A 24,529-nucleotide genomic window follows, 5' to 3' on the forward strand; every position below is an offset into this window, starting at 1 on the left:
ACCCGTGCAGTTCCAACAGAACAATTATTTTTCGATTTCAATTTTTTTAATTTTTTTTTTTAAATTTGTATTCAATAGCATTGGCCAAAAATATCACGTGACCTAATTAAACCCAGAATAAAAATTTGCTGTAACTTTTGTTTTACTGAAAATTTTTGCGAAATGTTTTATCTTGAAAGTTAGTTAGGTCAATGCGCATCTAATAAAATATAAAATTTTAGGTTTTAGACTTCATCAATTTTTAATAAAAGTGTCATAACTTTTATGAATATTAATATTTTCAAAAAATATTTTGTAAACACGTTTATTGGACCCGTGCAGTTCCAACAGAATAATTATTTTTCGATTTAAAATTTTTTAATTTTTTTCAAAAAATTTGTATTCAATAGCATTGGCCAAAAATATCACGTGACCTAATTAAACCCAGAATAAAAATTTGCTGTAACTTTTGTTTTACTGAAAATTTTTGCGAAATGTTTTATCTTGAATGTTAGTTAGGTCAATGCGCATCTAATAAAATATTAAATTTTAGGTTTTGAGACTTCATCAATTTTTAATAAAAGTGTCATAACTTTTATGAATATTAATATTTTTAAAAAATATTTTGTAAACACGTTTATTGGTCTCGTGCAGTTCCAACAGAACAATTATTTTTCAATTTAAAATTTTTTAGTCTTTTTCAAAAAATTTGTATTCAATAGCATTGGCCAAAAATATCACGTGACCTAATTAAACCCAGAATAAAAATTTGCTGTAACTTTTGTTTTACTGAAAATTTTTGCGAAATGTTTTATCTTGAATGTTAGTTAGGTCAATGCGCATCTAATAAAATATAAAATTTTAGGTTTTAGACTTCATCAATTTTTAATAAAAGTGTCATAACTTTTATGAATATTAATATTTTCAAAAAATATTTTGTAAACACGTTTACTGGACCCGTGCAGTTCCAACAGAACAATTATTTTTCGATTTCAATTTTTTTAATTTTTTTTTTTAAATTTGTATTCAATAGCATCGGCCAAAAATATCACGTGACCTAATTAAACCCAGAATAAAAATTTGCTGAAACTTTTGTTTTACTGAAAATTTTTGCGAAATGTTTTATCTTGAATGTTAGTTAGGTCAATGCGCATCTAATAAAATATAAAATTTTAGGTTTTAGACTTCATCAATTTTTAATAAAAGTGTCATAACTTTTATGAATATTAATATTTTTAAAAAATATTTTGTAAACACGTTTATTGGACCCGTGCAGTTCCAACAGAACAATTATTTTTTGATTTAAAATTTTTTAATTTTTTTCAAAAAATTTGTATTCAATAGCATTGGCCAAAAATATCACGTGACCTAATTAAACCCAGAATAAAAATTTGCTGTAACTTTTGTTTTACTGAAAATTTTTGCGAAATGTTTTATCTTGAATGTTAGTTAGGTCAATGCGCATCTAATAAAATATAAAATTTTAGGTTTTAGACTTCATCAATTTTTAATAAAAGTGTCATAACTTTTATGAATATTAATATTTTCAAAAAATATTTTGTAAACACGTTTACTGGACCCGTGCAGTTCCAACAGAACAATTATTTTTCGATTTCAATTTTTTTAATTTTTTTTTTTAAATTTGTATTTAATAGCATTGGCCAAAAATATCACGTGACCTAATTAAACCCAGAATAAAAATTTGCTGTAACTTTTGTTTTACTGAAAATTTTTGCGAAATGTTTTATCTTGAATGTTAGTTAGGTCAATGCGCATCTAATAAAATATAAAATTTTAGGTTTTAGACTTCATCAATTTTTAATAAAAGTGTCATAACTTTTATGAATATTAATATTTTCAAAAAATATTTTGTAAACACGTTTATTGGACCCGTGCAGTTCCAACAGAACAATTATTTTTTGATTTAAAATTTTTTAATTTTTTTCAAAAAATTTGTATTCAATAGCATTGGCCAAAAATATCACGTGACCTAATTAAACCCAGAATAAAAATTTGCTGTAACTTTTGTTTTACTGAAAATTTTTGCGAAATGTTTTATCTTGAATGTTAGTTAGGTCAATGCGCATCTAATAAAATATAAAATTTTAGGTTTTAGACTTCATCAATTTTTAATAAAAGTGTCATAACATTTATGAATATTAATATTTTCAAAAAATATTTTGTAAACACGTTTATTGGACCAGTGCAGTTCTAACAGAACAATTATTTTTCGATTTAAAATTTTTTAATTTTTTTCAAAAAATTTGTATTCAATAGCATTGGCCAAAAATATCACGTGACCTAATTAAACCCAGAATAAAAATTTGCTGTAACTTTTGTTTTACTGAAAATTTTTGCAAAATGTTTTATCTTGAATGTTAGTTAGGTCAATGCGCATCTAATAAAATATAAAATTTTAGGTTTTAGATTTCATCAATTTTTAATAAAAGTGTCATAACTTTTATGAATATTAAAATTTTCAAAAAATATTTTGTAATCACGTTTATTGAACCCGTGCAGTTCCAACAGAACAATTATTTTTCGATTTAAATGTTTTTAATTTTTTTAAAAAAATTTGTATTCAATAGCATTGGCCAAAAATATCACGTGACCTAATTAAACCCAGAATAAAAATTTGCTGTAACTTTTGTTTTACTGAAAATTTTTGCGAAATGTTTTATCTTGAATGTTAGTTAGGTCAATGCGCATCTAATAAAATATAAAAATTTAGGTTTTAGACTTCATCAATTTTTAATAAAAGTGTCATAACATTTATGAATATTAATATTTTCAAAAAATATTTTGTAAACACGTTTATTGGACCCGTGCAGTTCTAACAGAACAATTATTTTTCGATTTAAAATTTTTTAATTTTTTTCAAAAAATTTGTATTCAATAGCATTGGCCAAAAATATCACGTGACCTAATTAAACCCAGAATAAAAATTTGCTGTAACTTTTGTTTTACTGAAAATTTTTGCGAAATGTTTTATCTTGAATGTTAGTTAGGTCAATGCGCATCTAATAAAATATAAAATTTTAGGTTTTAGACTTCATCAATTTTTAATAAAAGTGTCATAACTTTTATGAATATTAATATTTTCAAAAAATATTTTGTAATCACGTTTATTGAACCCGTGCAGTTCCAACAGAACAATTATTTTTCGATTTAAATGTTTTTAATTTTTTTTAAAAAATTTGTATTCAATAGCATTGGCCAAAAATATCACGTGACCTAATTAAACCCAGAATAAAAATTTGCTGTAACTTTTGTTTTACTGAAAATTTTTGCGAAATGTTTTATCTTGAATGTTAGTTAGGTCAATGCGCATCTAATAAAATATAAAATTTTAGGTTTTAGACTTCATCAATTTTTAATAAAAGTGTCATAACATTTATGAATATTAATATTTTCAAAAAATATTTTGTAAACACGTTTATTGGACCCGTGCAGTTCTAACAGGACAATTATTTTTCGATTTAAAATTTTTTAATTTTTTTCAAAAAATTTGTATTCAATAGCATTGGCCAAAAATATCACGTGACCTAATTAAACCCAGAATAAAAATTTGCTGTAACTTTTGTTTTACTGAAAATTTTTGCAAAATGTTTTATCTTGAATGTTAGTTAGGTCAATGCGCATCTAATAAAATATAAAATTTTAGGTTTTAAACTTCATCAATTTTTAATAATACTTTTAATAAAAGTGTCATAACTTTTATGAATATTAATATTTTTAAAAAATATTTTGTAAACACGTTTATTGGTCCCGTGCAGTTCCAACAGAACAATTATTTTTCGATTTAAAAGTTTTTAATTTTTTTCAAAAAATTTGTATTCAATAGCATTGGCTAAAAATATCACGTGACCTAATTAAACCCAGAATAAAAATTTGCTGTAACTTTTGTTTTACTGAAAATTTTTGCGAAATGTTTTATCTTGAATGTTAGTTAGGTCAATGCGCATCTAATAAAATATAAAATTTTCGGTTTTAGACTTCATCAATTTTTAATAAAAGTGTCATAACATTTATGAATATTAATATATTCAAAAAATATTTTGTAAACACGTTTATTGGATTCGTGCAGTTCTAACAGAACAATTATTTTTTGATTTAAAATTTTTTAATTTTTTTCAAAAAATTTGTATTTAATAGCATTGGCCAAAAATATCACGTGACCTAATTAAACCCAGAATAAAAATTTGCTGTAACTTTTGTTTTACTGAAAATTTTTGCGAAATGTTTTATCTTGAATGTTAGTTAGGTCAATGCGCATCTAATAAAATATAAAATTTTAGGTTTTAGACTTCATCAATTTTTAATAAAAGTGTCATAACATTTATGAATATTAATATTTTCAAAAAATATTTTGTAAACACGTTTATTGGACCAGTGCAGTTCTAACAGAACAATTATTTTTCGATTTAAAATTTTTTAATTTTTTTCAAAAAATTTGTATTCAATAGCATTGGCCAAAAATATCACGTGACCTAATTAAACCCAGAATAAAAATTTGCTGTAACTTTTGTTTTACTGAAAATTTTTGCGAAATGTTTTATCTTGAATGTTAGTTAGGTCAATGCGCATCTAATAAAATATAAAATTTTAGGTTTTAGACTTCATCAATTTTTAATAAAAGTGTCATAACTTTTATGAATATTAAAATTTTCAAAAAATATTTTGTAATCACGTTTATTGAACCCGTGCAGTTCCAACAGAACAATTATTTTTCGATTTAAATGTTTTTAATTTTTTTAAAAAAATTTGTATTCAATAGCATTGGCCAAAAATATCACGTGACCTAATTAAACCCAGAATAAAAATTTGCTGTAACTTTTGTTTTACTGAAAATTTTTGCGAAATGTTTTATCTTGAATGTTAGTTAGGTCAATGCGCATCTAATAAAATATAAAATTTTAGGTTTTAGACTTCATCAATTTTTAATAAAAGTGTCATAACATTTATGAATATTAATATTTTCAAAAAATATTTTGTAAACACGTTTATTGGACCCGTGCAGTTCTAACAGAACAATTATTTTTCGATTTAAAATTTTTTAATTTTTTTCAAAAAATTTGTATTCAATAGCATTGGCCAAAAATATCACGTGACCTAATTAAACCCAGAATAAAAATTTGCTGTAACTTTTGTTTTACTGAAAATTTTTGCGAAATGTTTTATCTTGAATGTTAGTTAGGTCAATGCGCATCTAATAAAATATAAAATTTTAGGTTTTAGACTTCATCAATTTTTAATAAAAGTGTCATAACTTTTATGAATATTAATATTTTCAAAAAATATTTTGTAAACACGTTTATTGGACCCGTGCAGTTCCAATATAACAATTATTTTTCGATTTAAAATTTTTTAATTTTTTTCAAAAAATTTGTATTCAATAGCATTGGCTAAAAATACCACGTGACCTAATTAAACCCAGAATAAAAATTTGCTGTAACTTTTGTTTTACTGAAAATTTTTGCGAAATGTTTTATCTTTAATGTTAGTTAGGTCAATGCGCATGTAATAAAATATAAAATTTTAGGTTTTCGACTTCATCAATTTTTAATAAAAGTGTCATAACTTTTATGAATATTAATATTTTCAAAAAATATTTTGTAAACACGTTTATTGGACCCGTGCAGTTCCAACAGAACAGTTATTTTTCGATTTAAAATTTTTTTATTTTTCAAAAAATTTGTATTCAATAGCATTGGCCAAAAATATCACGTGACCTAATTAAACCCAGAATAAATATTTGCTGTAACTTTTGTTTTACTGAAAATTTTTGCGAAATGTTTTATCTTGAATGTTAGTTAGGTCAATGCGCATCTAATAAAATAAAAAATTTTAGGTTTTAGACTTCATCAATTTTTAATAAAAGTGTCATAACTTTTATGAATATTAATATTTTCAAAAAATATTTTGTAAACACGTTTATTGGACCCGTGCAGTTCCAACAGAACAATTAATTTTCGATTTAAAATTTTTTAATTTTTTTTAAAAAATTTGTATTCAATAGCATTGGCCAAAAATATCACGTGACCTAATTAAACCCAGAATAAAAATTTGCTGTAACTTTTGTTTTACTGAAAATTTTTGCGAAATGTTTTATCTTGAATGTTAGTTAGGTCAATGCGCATCTAATAAAATATAAAATTTTAGGTTTTAGACTTCATCAATTTTAAATAAAAATGTCATAACTTTTATGAATATTAATATTTTCAAAAAATATTTTGTAAACACGTTTATTGGACCCGTGCAGTTCCAACAGAACAATTATTTTTCGATTTAAAATTTTTTAATTTTTTTTTTTAAATTTGTATTCAATAGCATTGGCCAAAAATATCACGTGACCTAATTAAACCCAGAATAAAAATTTGCTGTAACTTTTGTTTTACTGAAAATTTTTGCAAAATGTTTTATTTTGATTGTTAGTTAGGTCAATGCGCATCTAATAAAATATAAAATTTTAGGTTTTAGACTTCATCAATTTTTAATAAAAGTGTCATAACTTTTATGAATATTAATATTTTCAAAAAATATTTTGTAAACACGTTTATTGGACCCGTGCAGTTCCAACAGAACAATTATTTTTCGATTTAAAATTTTTTAATTTTTTTTTTTAAATTTGTATTCAATAGCATTGGCCAAAAATATCACGTGACCTAATTAAACCCAGAATAAAAATTTGCTGTAACTTTTGTTTTACTGAAAATTTTTGCAAAATGTTTTATTTTGATTGTTAGTTAGGTCAATGCGCATCTAATAAAATATAAAATTTTAGGTTTTAGACTTCATCAATTTTTAATAAAAGTGTCATAACTTTTATGAATATTAATATTTTCAAAAAATATTTTGTAAACACGTTTATTGGACCCGTGCAGTTCCAACAGAACAATTAATTTTCGATTTAAAATTTTTTAATTTTTTTCAAAAAATTTGTATTCAATAGCATTGGCCAAAAATATCATGTGACCTAATTAAACCCAGAATAAAAATTTGCTGTAACTTTTGTTTTACTGAAAATTTTTGCGAAATGTTTTATCTTGAATGTTAGTTAGGTCAATGCGCATGTAATAAAATATAAAATTTTAGGTTTTAGACTTCATCAATTTTTAATAAAAGTGTCATAACTTTTATGAATATTAATATTTTCAAAAAATATTTTGTAAACACGTTTATTGGACCCGTGCAGTTCCAACAGAACAGTTATTTTTCGATTTAAAATTTTTTAATTTTTTTCAAAAAATTTGTATTCAATAGCATTGGCCAAAAATATCACGTGACCTAATTAAACCCAGAATAAAAATTTGCTGTAACTTTTGTTTTACTGAAAATTTTTGCGAAATGTTTTATCTTGAATGTTAGTTAGGTCAATGCGCATGTAATAAAATATAAATTTTAGGTTTTAGACTTCATCAATTTTTAATAAAAGTGTCATAACTTTTATGAATATTAATATTTTCAAAAAATATTTTGTAAACACGTTTATTGGACCCGTGCAGTTCCAACAGAACAGTTATTTTTCGATTTAAAATTTTTTAATTTTTTTCAAAAAATTTGTATTCAATAGCATTGGCCAAAAATATCACGTGACCTAATTAAACCCAGAATAAATATTTGCTGTAACTTTTGTTTTACTGAAAATTTTTGCGAAATGTTTTATCTTGAATGTTAGTTAGGCCAATGCGCATCTAATAAAATATAAAATTTTAGGTTTTAGACTTCATCAATTTTTAATAAAAGTGTCATAACTTTTATGAATATTAATATTTTCAAAAAATATTTTGTAAACACGTTTATTGGACCCGTGCAGTTCCAACAGAACAATTAATTTTCGATTTAAAATTTTTTAATTTTTTCAAAAAATTTGTATTCAATAGCATTGGCCAAAAATATCACGTGACCTAATTAAACCCAGAATAAAAATTTGCTGTAACTTTTGTTTTACTGAAAACTTTTGCGAAATGTTTTATCTTGAATGTTAGTTAGGTCAATGCGCATCTAATAAAATATAAAATTTTAGGTTTTAGACTTTATCAATTTTTAATAAAAGTGTCATAACTTTTATGAATATAAATATTTTCAAAAAATATTTTGTAAACACGTTTATTGGACCCGTGCAGTTCCAACAGAACAATTATTTTTCGATTTAAAATTTTTTAATTTTTTTCAAAAAATTTGTATTCAATAGCATTGGCCAAAAATATCACGTGTCCTAATTAAACCCAGAATAAAAATTTGCTGTAAATTTTGTTATACTAAAAATTTTTGCGAAATGTTTTATCTTGAATGTTAGTTAGGCCAATGCGCGTCTAATAAAATATAAAATTTTAGGTTTTGAGACTTTATCAATTTTTAATAAAAGTGTCATAACTTTTATGAATATTAATATTTTTAAAAAATATATTGTAAACACGTTTATTGGACCCGTGCAGTTCCAACAGAACAATTATTTTTCGATTTAAATTTTTTTAATTTTTTAAAAAAAATTTGTATTCAATAGCATTGGCCAAAAATATCACGTGACCTAATTAAACCCAGAATAAAAATTTGCTGTAACTTTTGTTTTACTGAAAATTTTTGCGAAATGTTTTATCTTGAATGTTAGTTAGGTCAATGCGCATCTAATAAAATATAAAATTTTAGGTTTTAGACTTCATCAATTTTTAATAAAAGTGTCATAACTTTTATGAATATTAATATTTTCAAAAAATATTTTGTAAACACGTTTATTGGACCCGTGCAGTTCCAACAGAACAATTATTTTTCGATTTAAAATTTTTAAATTTTTTTCAAAAAATTTGTATTCAGTAGTATTGGCCAAAAATATCACGTGACCTAATTAAACCCAGAATAAAAATTTGCTGTAACTTTTGTTTTACTGAAAATTTTTGCGAAATGTTTTATCTTGAATGTTAGTTAGGTCAATGCGCATCTAATAAAATATTAAATTTTAGGTTTTGAGACTTCATCAATTTTTAATAAAAGTGTCATAACTTTTATGAATATTAATATTTTTAAAAAATATTTTGTAAACACGTTTATTGGACTCGTGCAGTTCCAACAGAACAATTATTTTTCGATTTAAAATTTTTTAATCTTTTTCAAAAAATTTGTATTCAATAGCATTGGCCAAAAATATCACGTGACCTAATTAAACCCAGAATAAAAATTTGCTGTAACTTTTGTTTTACTGAAAATTTTTGCGAAATGTTTTATCTTGAATGTTAGTTAGGTCAATGCGCATCTAATAAAATATAAAATTTTAGGTTTTAGACTTCATCAATTTTTAATAAAAGTGTCATAACTTTTATGAATATTAATATTTTCAAAAAATATTTTGTAAACACGTTTACTGGACCCGTGCAGTTCCAACAGAACAATTATTTTTCGATTTCAATTTTTTTAATTTTTTTTTTTAAATTTGTATTCAATAGCATCGGCCAAAAATATCACGTGACCTAATTAAACCCAGAATAAAAATTTGCTGAAACTTTTGTTTTACTGAAAATTTTTGCGAAATGTTTTATCTTGAATGTTAGTTAGGTCAATGCGCATCTAATAAAATATAAAATTTTAGGTTTTAGACTTCATCAATTTTTAATAAAAGTGTCATAACTTTTATGAATATTAATATTTTCAAAAAATATTTTGTAAACACGTTTATTGGACCCGTGCAGTTCCAACAGAACAATTATTTTTTGATTTAAAATTTTTTAATTTTTTTCAAAAAATTTGTATTCAATAGCATTGGCCAAAAATATCACGTGACCTAATTAAACCCAGAATAAAAATTTGCTGTAACTTTTGTTTTACTGAAAATTTTTGCGAAATGTTTTATCTTGAATGTTAGTTAGGTCAATGCGCATGTAATAAAATATAAAATTTTAGGTTTTAGACTTCATCAATTTTTAATAAAAGTGTCATAACTTTTATGAATATTAATATTTTCAAAAAATATTTTGTAAACACGTTTACTGGACCCGTGCAGTTCCAACAGAACAATTATTTTTCGATTTCAATTTTTTTAATTTTTTTTTTTTAAATTTGTATTCAATAGCATTGGCCAAAAATATCACGTGACCTAATTAAACTCAGAATAAAAATTTGCTGTAACTTTTGTTTTACTGAAAATTTTTGCGAAATGTTTTATCTTGAATTTTAGTTAGGTCAATGCGCATCTAATAAAATATAAAATTTTAGGTTTTAGACTTCATCAATTTTTAATAAAAGTGTCATAACTTTTATGAATATTAATATTTTCAAAAAATATTTTGTAAACACGTTTATTGGACCCGTGCAGTTCCAACAGAACTAATATTTTTTGATTTAAAATTTTTTAATTTTTTTTAAAAAATTTGTATTCAATAGCATTGGCCAAAAATATCACGTGATCTAATTAAACCCAGAATAAAAATTTGCTGTAACTTTTGTTTTACTGAAAATTTTTGCGAAATGTTTTATCTTGAATGTTAGTTAGGTCAATGCGCATCTAATAAAATATAAAATTTTAAGTTTTAGACTTCATCAATTTTTAATAAAAGTGTCATAACTTTTATGAATATTAATATTTTCAAAAAATATTTTGTAAACACGTTTATTGGACCCGTGCAGTTCCAACAGAACAATTATTTTTCGATTTAAAATTTTTTAATTTTTTTTAAAAAATTTGTATTCAATAGCATTGGCCAAAAATTTCACGTGACCTAATTAAACCCAGAATAAAAATTTGCTGTAACTTTTGTTTTACTGAAAATTTTTGCGAAATGTTTTATCTTGAATGTTAGTTAGGTCAATGCGCATCTAATAAAATATAAAATTTTAGGTTTTAGACATCATCAATTTTTAATAAAAGTGTCATAACTTTTATGAATATTAATATTTTCAAAAAAATATTTTGTAAACACGTTTATTGGACCCGTGCAGTTCCAACAGAACAATTATTTTTCGATTTAAAATTTTTTAATTTTTTTCAAAAAATTTGTATTCAATAGCATTGGCCAAAAATATCACGTGACCTAATTAAACCCAGAATAAAAATTTGCTGTAACTTTTGTTTTACTGAAAATTTTTGCAAAATGTTTTATCTTGAATGTTAGTTAGGCCAATGCGCGTCTAATAAAATATAAAATTTTAGGTTTTGAGACTTCATCAATTTTTAATTAAAGTGTCATAACTTTTATGAATATTAATATTTTCAAAAAAATATTTTGTAAACACGTTTATTAGACTCGTGCAGTTCCAACAGAACAATTATTTTTCGATTTAAAATTTTTTAATTTTTTTCAAAAAATTTATATTCAATAGCATTGGCCAAAAATATCACGTGACCTAATTAAACCCAGAATAAAAATTTGCTGTAACTTTTGTTTTACTGAAAATTTTTACGAAATGTTTTATCTTGAATGTTAGTTAGGCCAATGCGCGTCTAATAAAATATAAAATTTTAGGTTTTGAGACTTCATCAATTTTTAATAAAAGTGTCATAACTTTTATGAATATTAATATTTTGATATAATATTTTTAAAATACGTTTATTAGGCCCCTGCGGGTATTTTGGTAAAGTTAAATTAAAATTTGAAAAAAAAAAAATTATTTTTATTCAAAACTATATATGTATATGACGTCACAGACTCACCTGACGTCAGAATTAGTGAAACTAAAAATTCGATCTAACTTTTTTGTTTTTGAGTATTTTTGCAAATTTCTTTTATACGTATTTAAGTTTAACCAATGCGCTTGTAATCAGACCATAAATTTTGAATTTTGAAATTTTCGCGATTTTTATGAAATATGCTCATAACTTTTGTGAATATTAATATTTTGAAATAATATTTTTAAAATACGTTTATTAGGCCCCTGCAGGTATTTTGGTAAATTTAAATTAAAATTTGAAAAAAAAAAAAAATTTTATTTTTATTTAAAACTATATATGTGTATGACGACACAGGGTCACATGACGTCAGAATTAGTGAAACTAAAAATTCGATCTAACTTTTTTGTTTTTGAATATTTTTGCAAATTTTTTTTATACGTATTTAAGTTTAACCAATGCGCTTGTTATCAGACCATAAATTTAAAATTTTGAGATTTGGCGATTTTTATGAAATATGCTCATAACTTTTGTGAATATTAATATTTTGAAATAATATTTTTAAAAAACGTTTATTAGGCCGCTGCAGGTATTTTAGTAAATTTAACTTAAAATTTGAAAAAAAAAAATTTTATTTTTATTTAAAACTATGTATGTATATGACGACACAGGGTCACATGACGTCAGAATTAGTGAAACTAAAAATTCGATCTAACTTTTTTGTTTTTGAATATTTTTGCAAATTTCTTTTATACGTATTTAAGTTTAACCAATGCGCTTGTAATCAGACCATAAATTTTGAATTTTGAGATTTGGCAATTTTTATGAAATATGCTCATAACTTTTGTGAATATTAATATTTTGAAATAATATTTTTAAAATACGTTTTTTAGGCCCCTGCAGGTATTTTGGTAAAGTTAAATTAAAATTTGAAAAAAAAATTTTTTATTTTTATTCAAAACTATATATGTAAATGACGTCACAGACTCACCTGACGTCAGAATTAGTGAAACTAAAAATTCGATCTAACTTTTTTGTTTTTGAATATTTTTGCCAATTTCTTTTATACGTATTTAAGTTTAACCAATGCGCTTGTAATCAGATCATAAATTTTGAATTTTGAGATTTGGCGATTTTTATGAAATATGCTCATAACTTTTGTGAATATTAATACTTTGAAATAATATTTTTAAAATACGTTTATTAGGCCGCTGCAGGTATTTTAGTAAATTTAAATCAAAATTTAAAAAAAAAATTTTATTTTTATTTAAAACTATATATGTATATGACGACACAGGGTCACATAACGTCAGAATTAGTGAAACTAAAAATTCGATCTAACTTTTTTGTTTTTGAATATTTTGCAAATTTCTTTTATACGTATTTAAGTTTAACCAATGCGCTTGTAATCAGATCATGAATTTTGAGATTTGGCGATTTTTATGAAATATGTTCATAACTTTTATGGATATTAATATTTTGAAATAATATTTTTAAAATACATTTATTAGGCCCCTGCAGGTATTTTGGTAAAGTTAAATTAAAATTTGAAAAAAAAAAAATTTATTTTTATTTAAAACTATATATGTATTTGACGACACAGGGTTACATGACGTCAGAATTTGTGAAACTAAGAATTCGATCTAACTTTTTTGTTTTCAAATATTTTTGCAAATTTCTTTAATACGTATTAAATTCATACCAATGAGCATTTAATCGGACCATGTATTTTGATTTTTAAGATTTGGCGATTTTTATGAAATATGCTCATAACTTTTATGGATATTAATATTTTTAAATAATATTTTTAAAATACGTTTATTAGGCCCCTGCAGGTATTTTGGTAAAGTTCAATTAAAATTTGAAAAAAAAAAAAATTATTTTTATTCAAAACTATATATGTATATGACGACACAGGGTCACATGACGTCAGAATTAGTGAAACTAAAAATTCGATCTAATTTTTTTGTTTTTGAATATTTTTGCAAATTTCTTTTATACGTATTTGAGTTTTACTAGTGAGCTTTTAATTAGACCATGTACTTTGATTTTTAAGATTTGGCGATTTTTATAAAATAAGTTTATAAGGACGAATGACCCTCTCGGTAGCCAAAATCTTTAGACGCAAGACATTTTTGTCGGTACATTAGTTGTATCTTAACACTTGAATAATTTCGAAAATTCTAATTTAGGATGTGAATGACAACATTAGAAAATCGAACTTGAAGTAAATGACTTGAACGAGAGCGCCTTAACCACTAGGCCAACTTGACAGCCAGAGAACAATTGCAAACAATCATATATGTAATGACAAAATAGAAAAAAATGTTTAAAAAAATTAATGTATAAATTTTATATAACTCAGAGCACATTAAAGTCACAATGCCATATACATAGTAGTATTTTTTTCATACTTCGTTGTTGAATATATTCTTGGAATTGTTTTTCATAATATCTGTAACAAAACGGAATATATTAAAAGACTGACAGAACCCAAATAAAAATTTGCCGCAACTTTTTTGTTTTTTCTTTTTTTGCGATTTTTTTTATTTTTTGCGAAAAGTTATACCGAAACGTTTTTATTAAGGGCATTAATTTTGATTTTTAAGATTTGAAATTTTTATAAAATATGCTCATAACTTTTATGGATATTAATATTTTGAAATAATATTTAAAAAATACGTTCATTAGGCTGCTGCAGGTATTGTGTTATTTTTACAGTGGTTGTTAGTAATAGCAAATTAAAAGCAACCTTGAAGATAAAAAAATATTAAATTTAGATTTTTTTTAAAATTTTTTATTATATTGATGACTTAAAAACTTAATTTTTTTCTTAAATAAAAACATTTGATATAGCGCATTAAAATATCGGCAAACTCACATATTGCTACAAATGTTATTTTTCTACCTTAGTATAGCAATTTCTATTTGAATTTACCATTAAAATAAAACTTAATAAGCTTGTCATAATTCTTAAACTTTATTGAAACATAAACGCAATTGTTAATTTAGGTAACTCACCTTTGTGAGTATCTACGTATCATTAGATTCCACACCCGAAGCAATTTGTTTCACTAACTCATTTTAAAACAACTAAGGGCTCTAAAATTAAAAACAAGGTTGAATTAAACTCAAACAGTCTCAAACATCATTTATTATGCTCAATTTAGAAAGCTTTGGTTAGGATACACAAGTAAAACTAAAATCTAACTTTTTAATTAATTACATATTACTTTATAAAACAATTATAAATCAGTTATAACCTGTTTTGATTACTGTACAGCGTGCTCCATCCAAATATATATCCTATTTTTCTTTAATATATCCCATTCAGTCCAATAGTAAACAAAAAACCATAACTTAAATTCAAGTGTCTTTGGAGAATCAAAACACAAATGCAGTTAGTTAAGCATAACCAGATAAGATTTAGAAAACTGCTCAGAGCAAAGTCGGTAGATAACCCTTTAAGTACTTTGGCACTATATAGTGACAGATTAAATTGTACTGTATTACATTACGAAGGGTAATTATACGACATTTCAATTTATTTTTTTATTTCAAAATGACTATACAACTTTTAAAAGTATAACTTGGAATGTAACCATGATTTTGTTTTACTGAACAAACCAAAATTACATATAATGTTTTGTCTCTTCGGATAACAAAAAATAAAATTTAAACAAAATTACAACAAAAAATACTAAATAGTACAAAAAAGTAAAACGATTTAAAAGACTTTTAAACGTGTTAACCAATGAACAAGATTGTCATTCAAACATAGTAGGCCTATATGCCGACCTTAAAACCCAAACTAATGATATGCAATTTTTTGCATCATATTTTTTTAAACCCAACTTAACACAAAAGCAAAGTAAAAATTATTCCAAACGTCCAAAAAGACCGTTTTTATATTTATATTGGGATTATAAAAAGTTTGATTTAGGAGAAGCTTGTAAAATTTTCAGATTTTGTTGTTTTTCTGCCCTAACGACTCGTCCATAGTTTTCTGAAGTGTATCTAGCCTAAAATAAATTTAAAGTGGATTTTAGTTTTTTTAATTTGTAATCCTTGGCCATGGGTTACAAACATTTTTTTCTCGATGTGGGAAGGTCGAATGCGCGACTTAAACATAGAGTAACATCAGTAACTCCGTCCCAGTCTCGAGATGCCTGTGGCAGTTTGGGATATTATAGATTATAATTGGCCGATAATTATGCTGCTGATTAAGTGCTGGCCCAGCAGGAGTTCGTACCGTTTATAGCGCCTTACTCAAGAGCGCTGCAGAATAAGAGCAGTGGAGATTGAACCCACAACTTTATGTGTAGTGTAGCAAGAGTTCTTACCACTACACCAAGCTGCCGGTTATTAATGCCGTTATTTTGATAAAAACTTAACAACAGACATTTTTTTAAATCCTAGATGTTAAAAACTTACTGTTTTTTCAACCCTTCCATCGTAACATTATGAATCTTTTCCTCCCTTTCATGAAGCTCCAAATGCTCCATTACTTCCGTTTCAAATTCAGCTAAAATTCCTTCGTATTCTCGTGGTAGAGATTTCTCTGTGCATTTTGAAAATTTGTAAAAACTTAATCATATTGTAAGACCAAATGCAAACGTTTTAATATTTTAAAGAAATTATCAATTAACATACTGAACGGACTAGTGATTCGCCGCCCTTTACCGAACATTTTCTGAACAATTAGAACCAAATACTCAAGAATAACAAAAGGCGAAGGAATCCAAGACTTCTCTGAATATTCCTCAATAACATCAAGTCGATGGTAACACCAAAACATGTGAGATTGTTCCTGCACTACTTCAAATGTGTAACTGTATAAAACATAAGGTTATAACTTGAGTATACTAAATATAGGCTAAAAGTGCAAACTACATAAACACTGGCATTTTGGTTAATATACTTACCTACAACTTTTATATACTCACCATTGCTTACAGGTATGTATACATGTTGTTATACTTAAAATAAAAATACACTAAAATACTAACCTGAACATAGCAATAAGCAAATTAAGCATCAGAATATTGGAGAACAACATGTAAAATCCTGTTAGCATTGATCTCATAAGGCCTGGATATGCTAAATAATGTCAAGAATAAGGTTACAAAAGAATTCCCAAAAATAATTAGACTCTGACATTAGTATTTGACTTTAGTATTTAAAGAAAGTATGCAAGGTTCAAAGGACATACTTGGTCTAACATGTGTAGCATTTCCCATTGCATTATCATACAATTGCCAGTAAGGGATTCTTAAGATGTTGTTGTAACCAATGAAAAATATATCACTGACAGAATTAACTTCCAACTCGATGGATCTGTGTTTAACATGTGTAAGACAGTTGTTAAGGTTTAAAATCATTTTGGAAACAAACATTAATGTGCATAATTTTTTTTTAATCAAGTTAAGGCATTTTATTAGTAAGATTACATTTACATAAACTATAACAAACATATAAATTACCATGTAATACTTTAACCAAACCACTGTGACACTGCTGTTGTTAAAACATATTTTTATGTGTTTTTAAATCATAACTTAAAAAACATGAACAAACCTTGGCCTGTAGGGCTCGTTCGTAAGAACAGTTAAAATTGTTCCATAACTTAGAAACACCAACACCATAATACTAAGAAAGGCCATCAAATCTTTTAACTAAAAATAAAAATTTTATAAAAGGGTTGCCCTAAAAAAGTGAAAGATCTAGCCCTCCTATTCAAAGCAAACGTATTTTTTCATTCAGATCTAAAACAGATCCAATGCACTTTAAACAAGTCAAAACTTTTCCAAAAGAACTTTTAAGCTGTATGAGTATAAACAGCTGCAAAAATTGTTATAACATTAATTAAAAGATTACCATTCTGCTCATCATGTACACTTTGGGTCCAAGAAACCTGAACACAAGATACATTTGAAAGACCCTCAAATACAAAACAAATGTTGCTATGCACAGTAAAATTTTACCAGCGTACCAGAGACCGTCATCATTTGCCCCGGACCACATTATTCCTTGCCCTGAAAAAATATAAATACATTATTAAACTAAAAATTATTTTTAACATGGGGCGTGGTGTAGTGGTTAGAAATAACCGGCAGCGTGTTGTAGTGGTAAGAACACTTGCTATACCACACGTGAGGTCGTGGGTTTAATCCTCACTGCTCTCATGCTGTAGCGCCATCGAGTAAGGCGCTATAAAAGCAGCCTAATTGTCGGGCAATTATAATCTATATAATATCCCAAACTGCCACAGGCAACTCGAGACTGGGTCGGAATAACTGATGTAACTTTATGTTTAAGTCGTGCATTCGACTTTTCCACATCGAGGATAAAGATATATACAAAAAAAAAACATATATCTTTAGGTAAAAAAAATAAAAATGTCATTAATAATCACCACTAAAATAACAAATAATTTTGACAAAATCCAATTTATTCCAGATATCCTCTTGCCAATGTCCAAACTTTTTTAAAATTGCTTCTTCAGGAATTGCAGCAATCTGAAATATTTTATTATTAAAATTTTATTACCACATTTGGCTTATTTATAAAAAGAGAAAATTGAAAATAAGTTTTAACACAAAGATGAAGTATAAAAAGATGGCAATAAAAACAGTATTTGTTGGTTTATAAGTTGTACACAAACTTTAAAATAACTTGATCACAAAAAAATACCTCCATAATTTCTTCTATCAACAAACCAAACATATAGGAGGCAATAAAGACGGTGAAACTCATTAAAATAGGAGAGTCTGTGATTGAATGAACCTCGGTTGCCAGTAAACAAAAGCATTGGAGGAAAATAACAGTCAGCAAAAGTGCCTGGATTTTCAAGAGTACATGTTTAAACACACAGTTTAACAGTTGGGTTTTTCAATAAATCGTGATATTGAATTTATAAACCTTCTTTTGTTATCAAGTTTAATATTAAAGCCTGTTATTTATGAATTAAAAGCATATTGTATTAAAGATAATATTAAGTAAATTAATTTACAAATGTTGATCTATGTAAAAGTTATTTAATTTACTGAGTTAACGAAGAACTTGATTTTAGGGGAATCAAGAAAGTTGTGAATATCTTTCAAAGCAAAAGCAACCTTGTTCCTGATTGAATCAGTGTGAACATAATCACCATGTTCATTTATTTCCATCCTTTCCAAAGCTGGAATGATTCGACATATTCCTTCTACAACCATTTAAAAAAATACCTCGGTATTAAACTTATTTCCAATAATAATAAGGCATCACAATATGTGTGTAAGTGCAAAGAATCCACCTTGAAGAAACATATAAACTACGAATATGCCCTTAAAAATAAAACATTTTAATCTAAAATTCTAATTAACCACAATTAAAAAGTAACTTAAATACTTTAAAGTCTTACCAACATCAGTTTTAGTGTTTTTTTCTCTTACATGAACCTCAGTAAATTTGGAATGACAATTCTGAAAAAGTTAAAACTTTAATCAATTCAATATTGTTAAATATATTACCCAATTAAAAATTAACATCAAATAGTATACTAACCACAACAAAATCAGCAGTAAGAGGGTCAGTACGATCAATCATGTGCATCCAAGGAATAACCCATGGGTTAACAATACAAAGAAAAGTCTGCAACAAAATTTTATTCAAAAAGGGTTTAATATTTCTTAAATTGGTTTAGTCTATATTAAAAAATATATACCAATCTTAAAGTTTATAATTGGTAAAAGAACTTAAAACTAGACCGAGTTTCACAAGTACTTCTAAATAAATTATAAAACAAAACAAATTTATTTTGAATTAGTTTGACCTTAAAGTTTGATTTATGCTGCTTAGTTCCCCCGTACCAGATATAATCAAGAGCTGTTTGTACGGCAATATGGACAAAAAATCCAGGAATTTCACAAGCATTTGCTACACTTATCGCTGAACAACCTCCCAATATCTATAATTAACAAAGATAAAAACAGTTGCCATCATTTTAAACATAAAATATTTTAGAGAGTTTTAAAATGTACATTTATGAAGGTTAACAAAGTATATGTAAACAAAATCTTTTTAAACATTAAATTATTACCTCAACTTTCTGTGTAAGTTGACAAACTGTTGTTGCTTTGCGTAAGTTGTAGGAATGATTCACAAAATCTGTTGCCATCTCCAACCAGAAACTAGACCAAAAAATATGTTACAAATAGATACAATACAGTTTTAACCTAAAACACTTACTCAGAATAAGCTTCCAAGCTCTCAGCTGCGTTATCATTGACAGTTTTCTCAATTCTTGCAGCTATAGAAGCATTTATAGCACAAGCAACTAACGCACAAACTATAAAAATAAAACCCAAGGCATAACACACAGTAGCTTAATAATAAATAGGCTCTTACACCTTATAAGTACCAAAGTCATAACTTATGTTTAAGTTTAAAAAGTGCTAAAATTAAAAATTAAAAAGTGCCAAAAATAGAATAACCTTATTTACCAGTCAAATTAGATCCCTTCTTCCAAAACAAGACAGCAAGTTCATTCTTGCCCATAAGAGCGCAATACAAAAACAAATCAAATTCTGGGTGAGGGACGTGAACAGATTCTAAATCCAAAACTCGAAAAACATTTGAAGTTAAACCAGATGCAGTTTCATGAGCTACAAAGTTACAAATATTTATTAAACTTAGTAGAAACAAAAAAAAAAACAATTACACTTATACATAACTAAAATTTTATCATTTGCAGCACTTTAAAACATGTAGAAGCAATTTACCTGTAGCAAGAGCATATTTATACATTTCATCATGGTATAAACCATGTACTTGATGTTCAGTTAAAGCATGGCACACAGTTTTACCAATGTTAAAAAGTAACATGTTGGGATTATTGGGATATCTTTCCACAATCTCCTTTATTGCCTGTGTGGCTGGGGTGGAGCACTCATCAGTAAATAAGGCCTGCAAACATTTAAATATGATTTTTTAAATTGACAGAAGTATTTGTAAAAAAAATAATACTGGTTATAATCAAGTTATGTTAAAGTTTATAAATAAATTTGTAAGATATCAATCTATTCAGGTGAAAATATAACATATGATATAATAAATTATATATTTATTCTAAAACTCAATAAATAACAGCTAAGACAAAGTTAAGTAACAGAAAATGGGTAATATTTATTAAATTTTTTTTTGTATATATCTTTATCCTCGATGTGGAAAAGTCAAATGCGTGACTTAAACATAGAGTAACATCAGTTACTCCGACCCAGTCTTGAGTTGCATGTGGTAGTTTGGGATATTATAGATTATAATTGCCTGATAATTATGCTGCTGATTAAGTGCTGGCTCAGCGGGAGTTCATTCTGTTTATAGCACCTTACTCAAGGGTACAGCATGAGATCAGTGGGGATTGAACCAACAACCTCATGTGTGGTGAAGCAAGTTTTCTTACCACTACACCACGCTGCCTGTTCCTATATAGACTGACCTGATAATAAAGTGACCACAAAGTCTTCACAGTTAGACTTGAAGTACAAGAAATTCCAAGTTCATCCAAATAAACAATAAACTCAACTCTGTTAAACGACAAAGCCATGGCAAGGTACAAGTTGATAAATTTTGAATGCTGTTCACATAATATAAGATATATAACATAAGAATTTAATGCGTTTTAATTTTAATAATGAAGGGCTTGATAGACATTTATCTTTAGGCATGACTTAGTAAGTTGAAAATTAAGTTCATATTTTATATTTTTACTTTGATTTGTTCTGGTGAAGTCAATATTTTCTTAATGACATCCATTCTATTCCATGCTAAAGCAAGTTGAATTTGTGAGCGCAAGTCAAACCTTTTACCTTAAAGAATAATATAAATACAAAGATGAAACTCATATTAAAAGGTTTCAACCAAAATAAAAAAAAATTTAAATAATAAAGGGCAAATAGTTTAAAAAGGCTATACTGTTAATTCTGTTTTTAAGAACTATATTTGTTAGAATAAACCTTAATTTAACTTACTTCTAACAACCGCCCATAAGAATGCACTACTTAAACTTTTAACATCATGGTAAGGATATAAGGTTACCTAAAAATATGAATAATACAAATAAATTACATTTTAACAGATTTTTTATAGGTCAAATACAATTGACAATTTCCCAAATTACCAAAGTCAACTTGAGACTGAGTAGGGGTAACTAATGTATCTCCATATTCAGGCTATTAAATTCAATTTCTGACATTATAGATAAATAAATTGAAAAAAATTACATTTTTAATAAAAACTTTTGTTTTATTTTGTTTAAATTTGTGACGTTACATTAATAATAAATATATATAATACCATGTTTGTTTGTTCACTCCATTTCTTAAAACAATTCGTAACCAAATCGATCTCATCTTCATTATTAAAATTTCGGGTCAGAAACTTTAATTTCTTTTCCAAATTATAGGGATTTTCTTCGTTATCACTGCAACACACAAAAAATATCTAAAATTACCAGTGTTATTTTACTGATTGCAAATGTTTTATTGTTTACAAGCTGCAATGTTAGTGCTTGATAATAAAGTTTAGAAACCTCTGGACATTATTTGCATTTTATTTTAAAAATGCATTTTCATATATTGCGTAAATTTATTTTTAGCGTAAAAAAGTTAGCTTAAAAGCACAAATTTAGGTTAACTTTCATTGCTACAAAATGTAGTAGTTAAACTAACCTTGATTTATTATCTGAAATCTTTTTTAAATTCGACAGAATATGAAAACATTTTTTTGCCCCTTGCTCAACCACCACTGAGTGTCCTCCCATTGCTGCCCTAGTGGCCTGCATTAAACTTCTTTGGTTGTCTGATAATAACATCACCACTAAAGGGATTGTGACAGCTAAAATAATTGTTATACTTTAAGTTTTAATTTAGGTAAAGTTTGTGAATTTATATATTACCTTAAATCAGACTACGCTATATAATGTACCAGATTATTGCCCTGTGCTTTATGTCATAGCAGTAATTACAGCATAGCAAAAAATCAGCAGTTTAATAATTAGCTAATATCACAAGATCAACAATATCCAAAACTGTCAAAAGCCTTCAGAATAGAACAAAGTATTGTTTGCAAATAAAATCTTTTACAATTTTACATAAGAGTAAAATCAATTTAATTATTTAAATTTGTTTCAAAAACTCACGAATTTCTGTTTCGGAATGGTTTTCGTATTTATCACTAACTTCATCATAATCACTATCTGTTGAATCATCATCACTATTTTGATCATGATTGTGATCATGATCGCCATGAATATGGTCATGATGATCATGAGTCTTTAAAATGTTGTCATGATCATAAATATTACCCTTATCCTGATCATTACCTTCATGATCACTTTCAACATCATTATTTTCATGATGTTTACTATATTTATCATGAGCAACTTCATTTTTTGTGACATCATTAGTTTTTCCATCATGACTGCTCACATCATGATCCAAACAAAATGAAGCGATAAAATCAAGAAGTTTGGCCCTGAAGTCACAGGTTTGAATCTCAGTGCCCTCCACAAATATAAAGTGAGTATGGGTGTGGTCTAACATGCGACCCCCAGCACATTTATCTCCTGCACAAAATAGCCGCATGCTTGCACGATTTCGACGATCGTACACAGCAGGAAATAAGCCCTAAAATTAAATATTTTGTTAAAATAATTTTTTTGAATAAATTAAAAAATTAAAAGAAATAATATATAATGAAGTAAAAAAGTAAAAAACAATAGCTGTAGATTCTGAGACCAACAAAATTTAGAGTAATTTTTTAAGGCTTGATTGTTATTGCCAGTTTAATACAAAAGTGGTAACCATATTAAGATTTATTAAAAAGATAGGTTTTACCCATACTACATACCAGCAATGGGAATCAAACCTAAGACCGCTAGAGTGAAAATGTTAATACTATTAGCCACCAAAAAAATTATAACTAAACTAACTTGAGAATCTTCAGTGTCAAAAACATGGTTGTGAGAAATTGAATTCTTTCTAAGGATTCCAACAATGCAAGATCTCGATGGAAACTGAGAAGGGGAAGACCCAGATGTGATACACCATGTGTCGTCCATTATTATATTCCAATCAGTATCACGTCGGGTTAATTCCCCAGCAATGGAGATTATAAAGTTGGGTAAAGTAAAATGCCAATGCTCGAAAAACAATTTCCATATTACCTCAGGTGCAGTGTCAGGACTACATGATATATACTAAAAGAAATTACTATATTTACAACATGCAAGTGAGTTAAAAATCAATTAAATTTAGATATTCATCTAATAAAATCTATCGTATATATACAGTAACCAAACATTATTTCCTGAAATAACTATTCTATTTAACATTAACACATGTCTTAATTTGTACTCCAAGAATTTCTGTAAAAAAAATTACCTTGAGACAAAGCCTAATTTAAAACAATTCAAAAATATCTCAACTCATATTTAAGCTTGAATGCTCTAATCTTGTGAAAAAGTTAAGTAAATAATACTTACTGGAGAATAAGTAGATCTTGCAACAAAACTTCTAAATTCAATTTCACCAAATGAATGAGAATTCAAACCTTCATTATCAGCTACAAAACTTTGCAATGCTGACTGTAAAATAAAAATTGGTTTAGAATTTTACACACCACTATTTTACCAATATTTTAAACATTCTGTTAATGTCAACTACATTAATTAAGATTGTTAATACATTTAAAAAACCTTAATTTAAATAAATTTAGTTTAATATATATTTACCTTTGATGCTTTATTATTCTGTAATTTCTTTTTTTTTAATTTCAAAAAGTTTTTTGGACGTCTTTTAATAGCCATATTTTATAAATAACAACTTTAAATTATGTTACAACTTTTTATTCATAATGTTAATATAACATATAATATCACGTACAAGCATGTAGCAAACAAATTTAAAAAATAAT

General features: G+C 26.1%; 1 protein-coding gene across 1 annotated transcript; it reads right to left on the reverse strand.

Moving 5' to 3' along the window:
• Positions 1-15,536: 15,536 nt before the first annotated feature.
• Positions 15,537-24,422, reverse strand: LOC145749739 (transient receptor potential cation channel subfamily M member-like 2). Its single transcript, XM_082565590.1, has 26 exons — positions 24,348-24,422; positions 24,099-24,200; positions 23,547-23,813; positions 22,755-23,241; positions 22,285-22,450; positions 21,911-22,037; positions 21,586-21,652; positions 21,326-21,423; positions 21,054-21,191; positions 20,338-20,521; positions 20,059-20,220; positions 19,805-19,904; positions 19,656-19,746; positions 19,389-19,523; positions 19,121-19,207; positions 18,978-19,038; positions 18,622-18,779; positions 18,269-18,415; positions 17,991-18,093; positions 17,453-17,610; positions 17,153-17,250; positions 16,788-16,912; positions 16,585-16,675; positions 16,259-16,407; positions 16,010-16,136; positions 15,537-15,597 (listed from the first exon to the last, which is right to left on the reverse strand). The coding sequence occupies exons 1-26, from the start codon at positions 24,420-24,422 to the stop codon at positions 15,537-15,539; spliced, it is 3,564 nt and encodes a 1,187-aa protein (XP_082421716.1).
• Between the last annotated feature and the right edge of the window lie 107 nt (positions 24,423-24,529).

This window comes from Corella eumyota, chromosome 4, assembly GCF_963082875.1.
Source record: "Corella eumyota chromosome 4, kaCorEumy4.1, whole genome shotgun sequence".
In the NCBI taxonomy this organism is placed as follows: Eukaryota; Metazoa; Chordata; class Ascidiacea; order Phlebobranchia; family Corellidae; genus Corella; species Corella eumyota.

Bases quoted from the DNA above. Each gene is read 5' to 3' on its own strand.
- LOC145749739 (XM_082565590.1), bottom strand. From the start codon at position 24,422: ATGGCTATTAAAAGACGTCCAAAAAACTTTTTGAAATTAAAAAAAAAG. The intron at 21,192-21,325 runs GTAAAAATATAA...TTATGTGAACAG, and splicing joins CTTCACCAGAACAAATCAAA to CATTCAAAATTTATCAACTT. The intron at 20,522-21,053 runs GTCAGTCTATAT...AAATGTTTGCAG, and splicing joins TGTGGTCACTTTATTATCAG to GCCTTATTTACTGATGAGTG.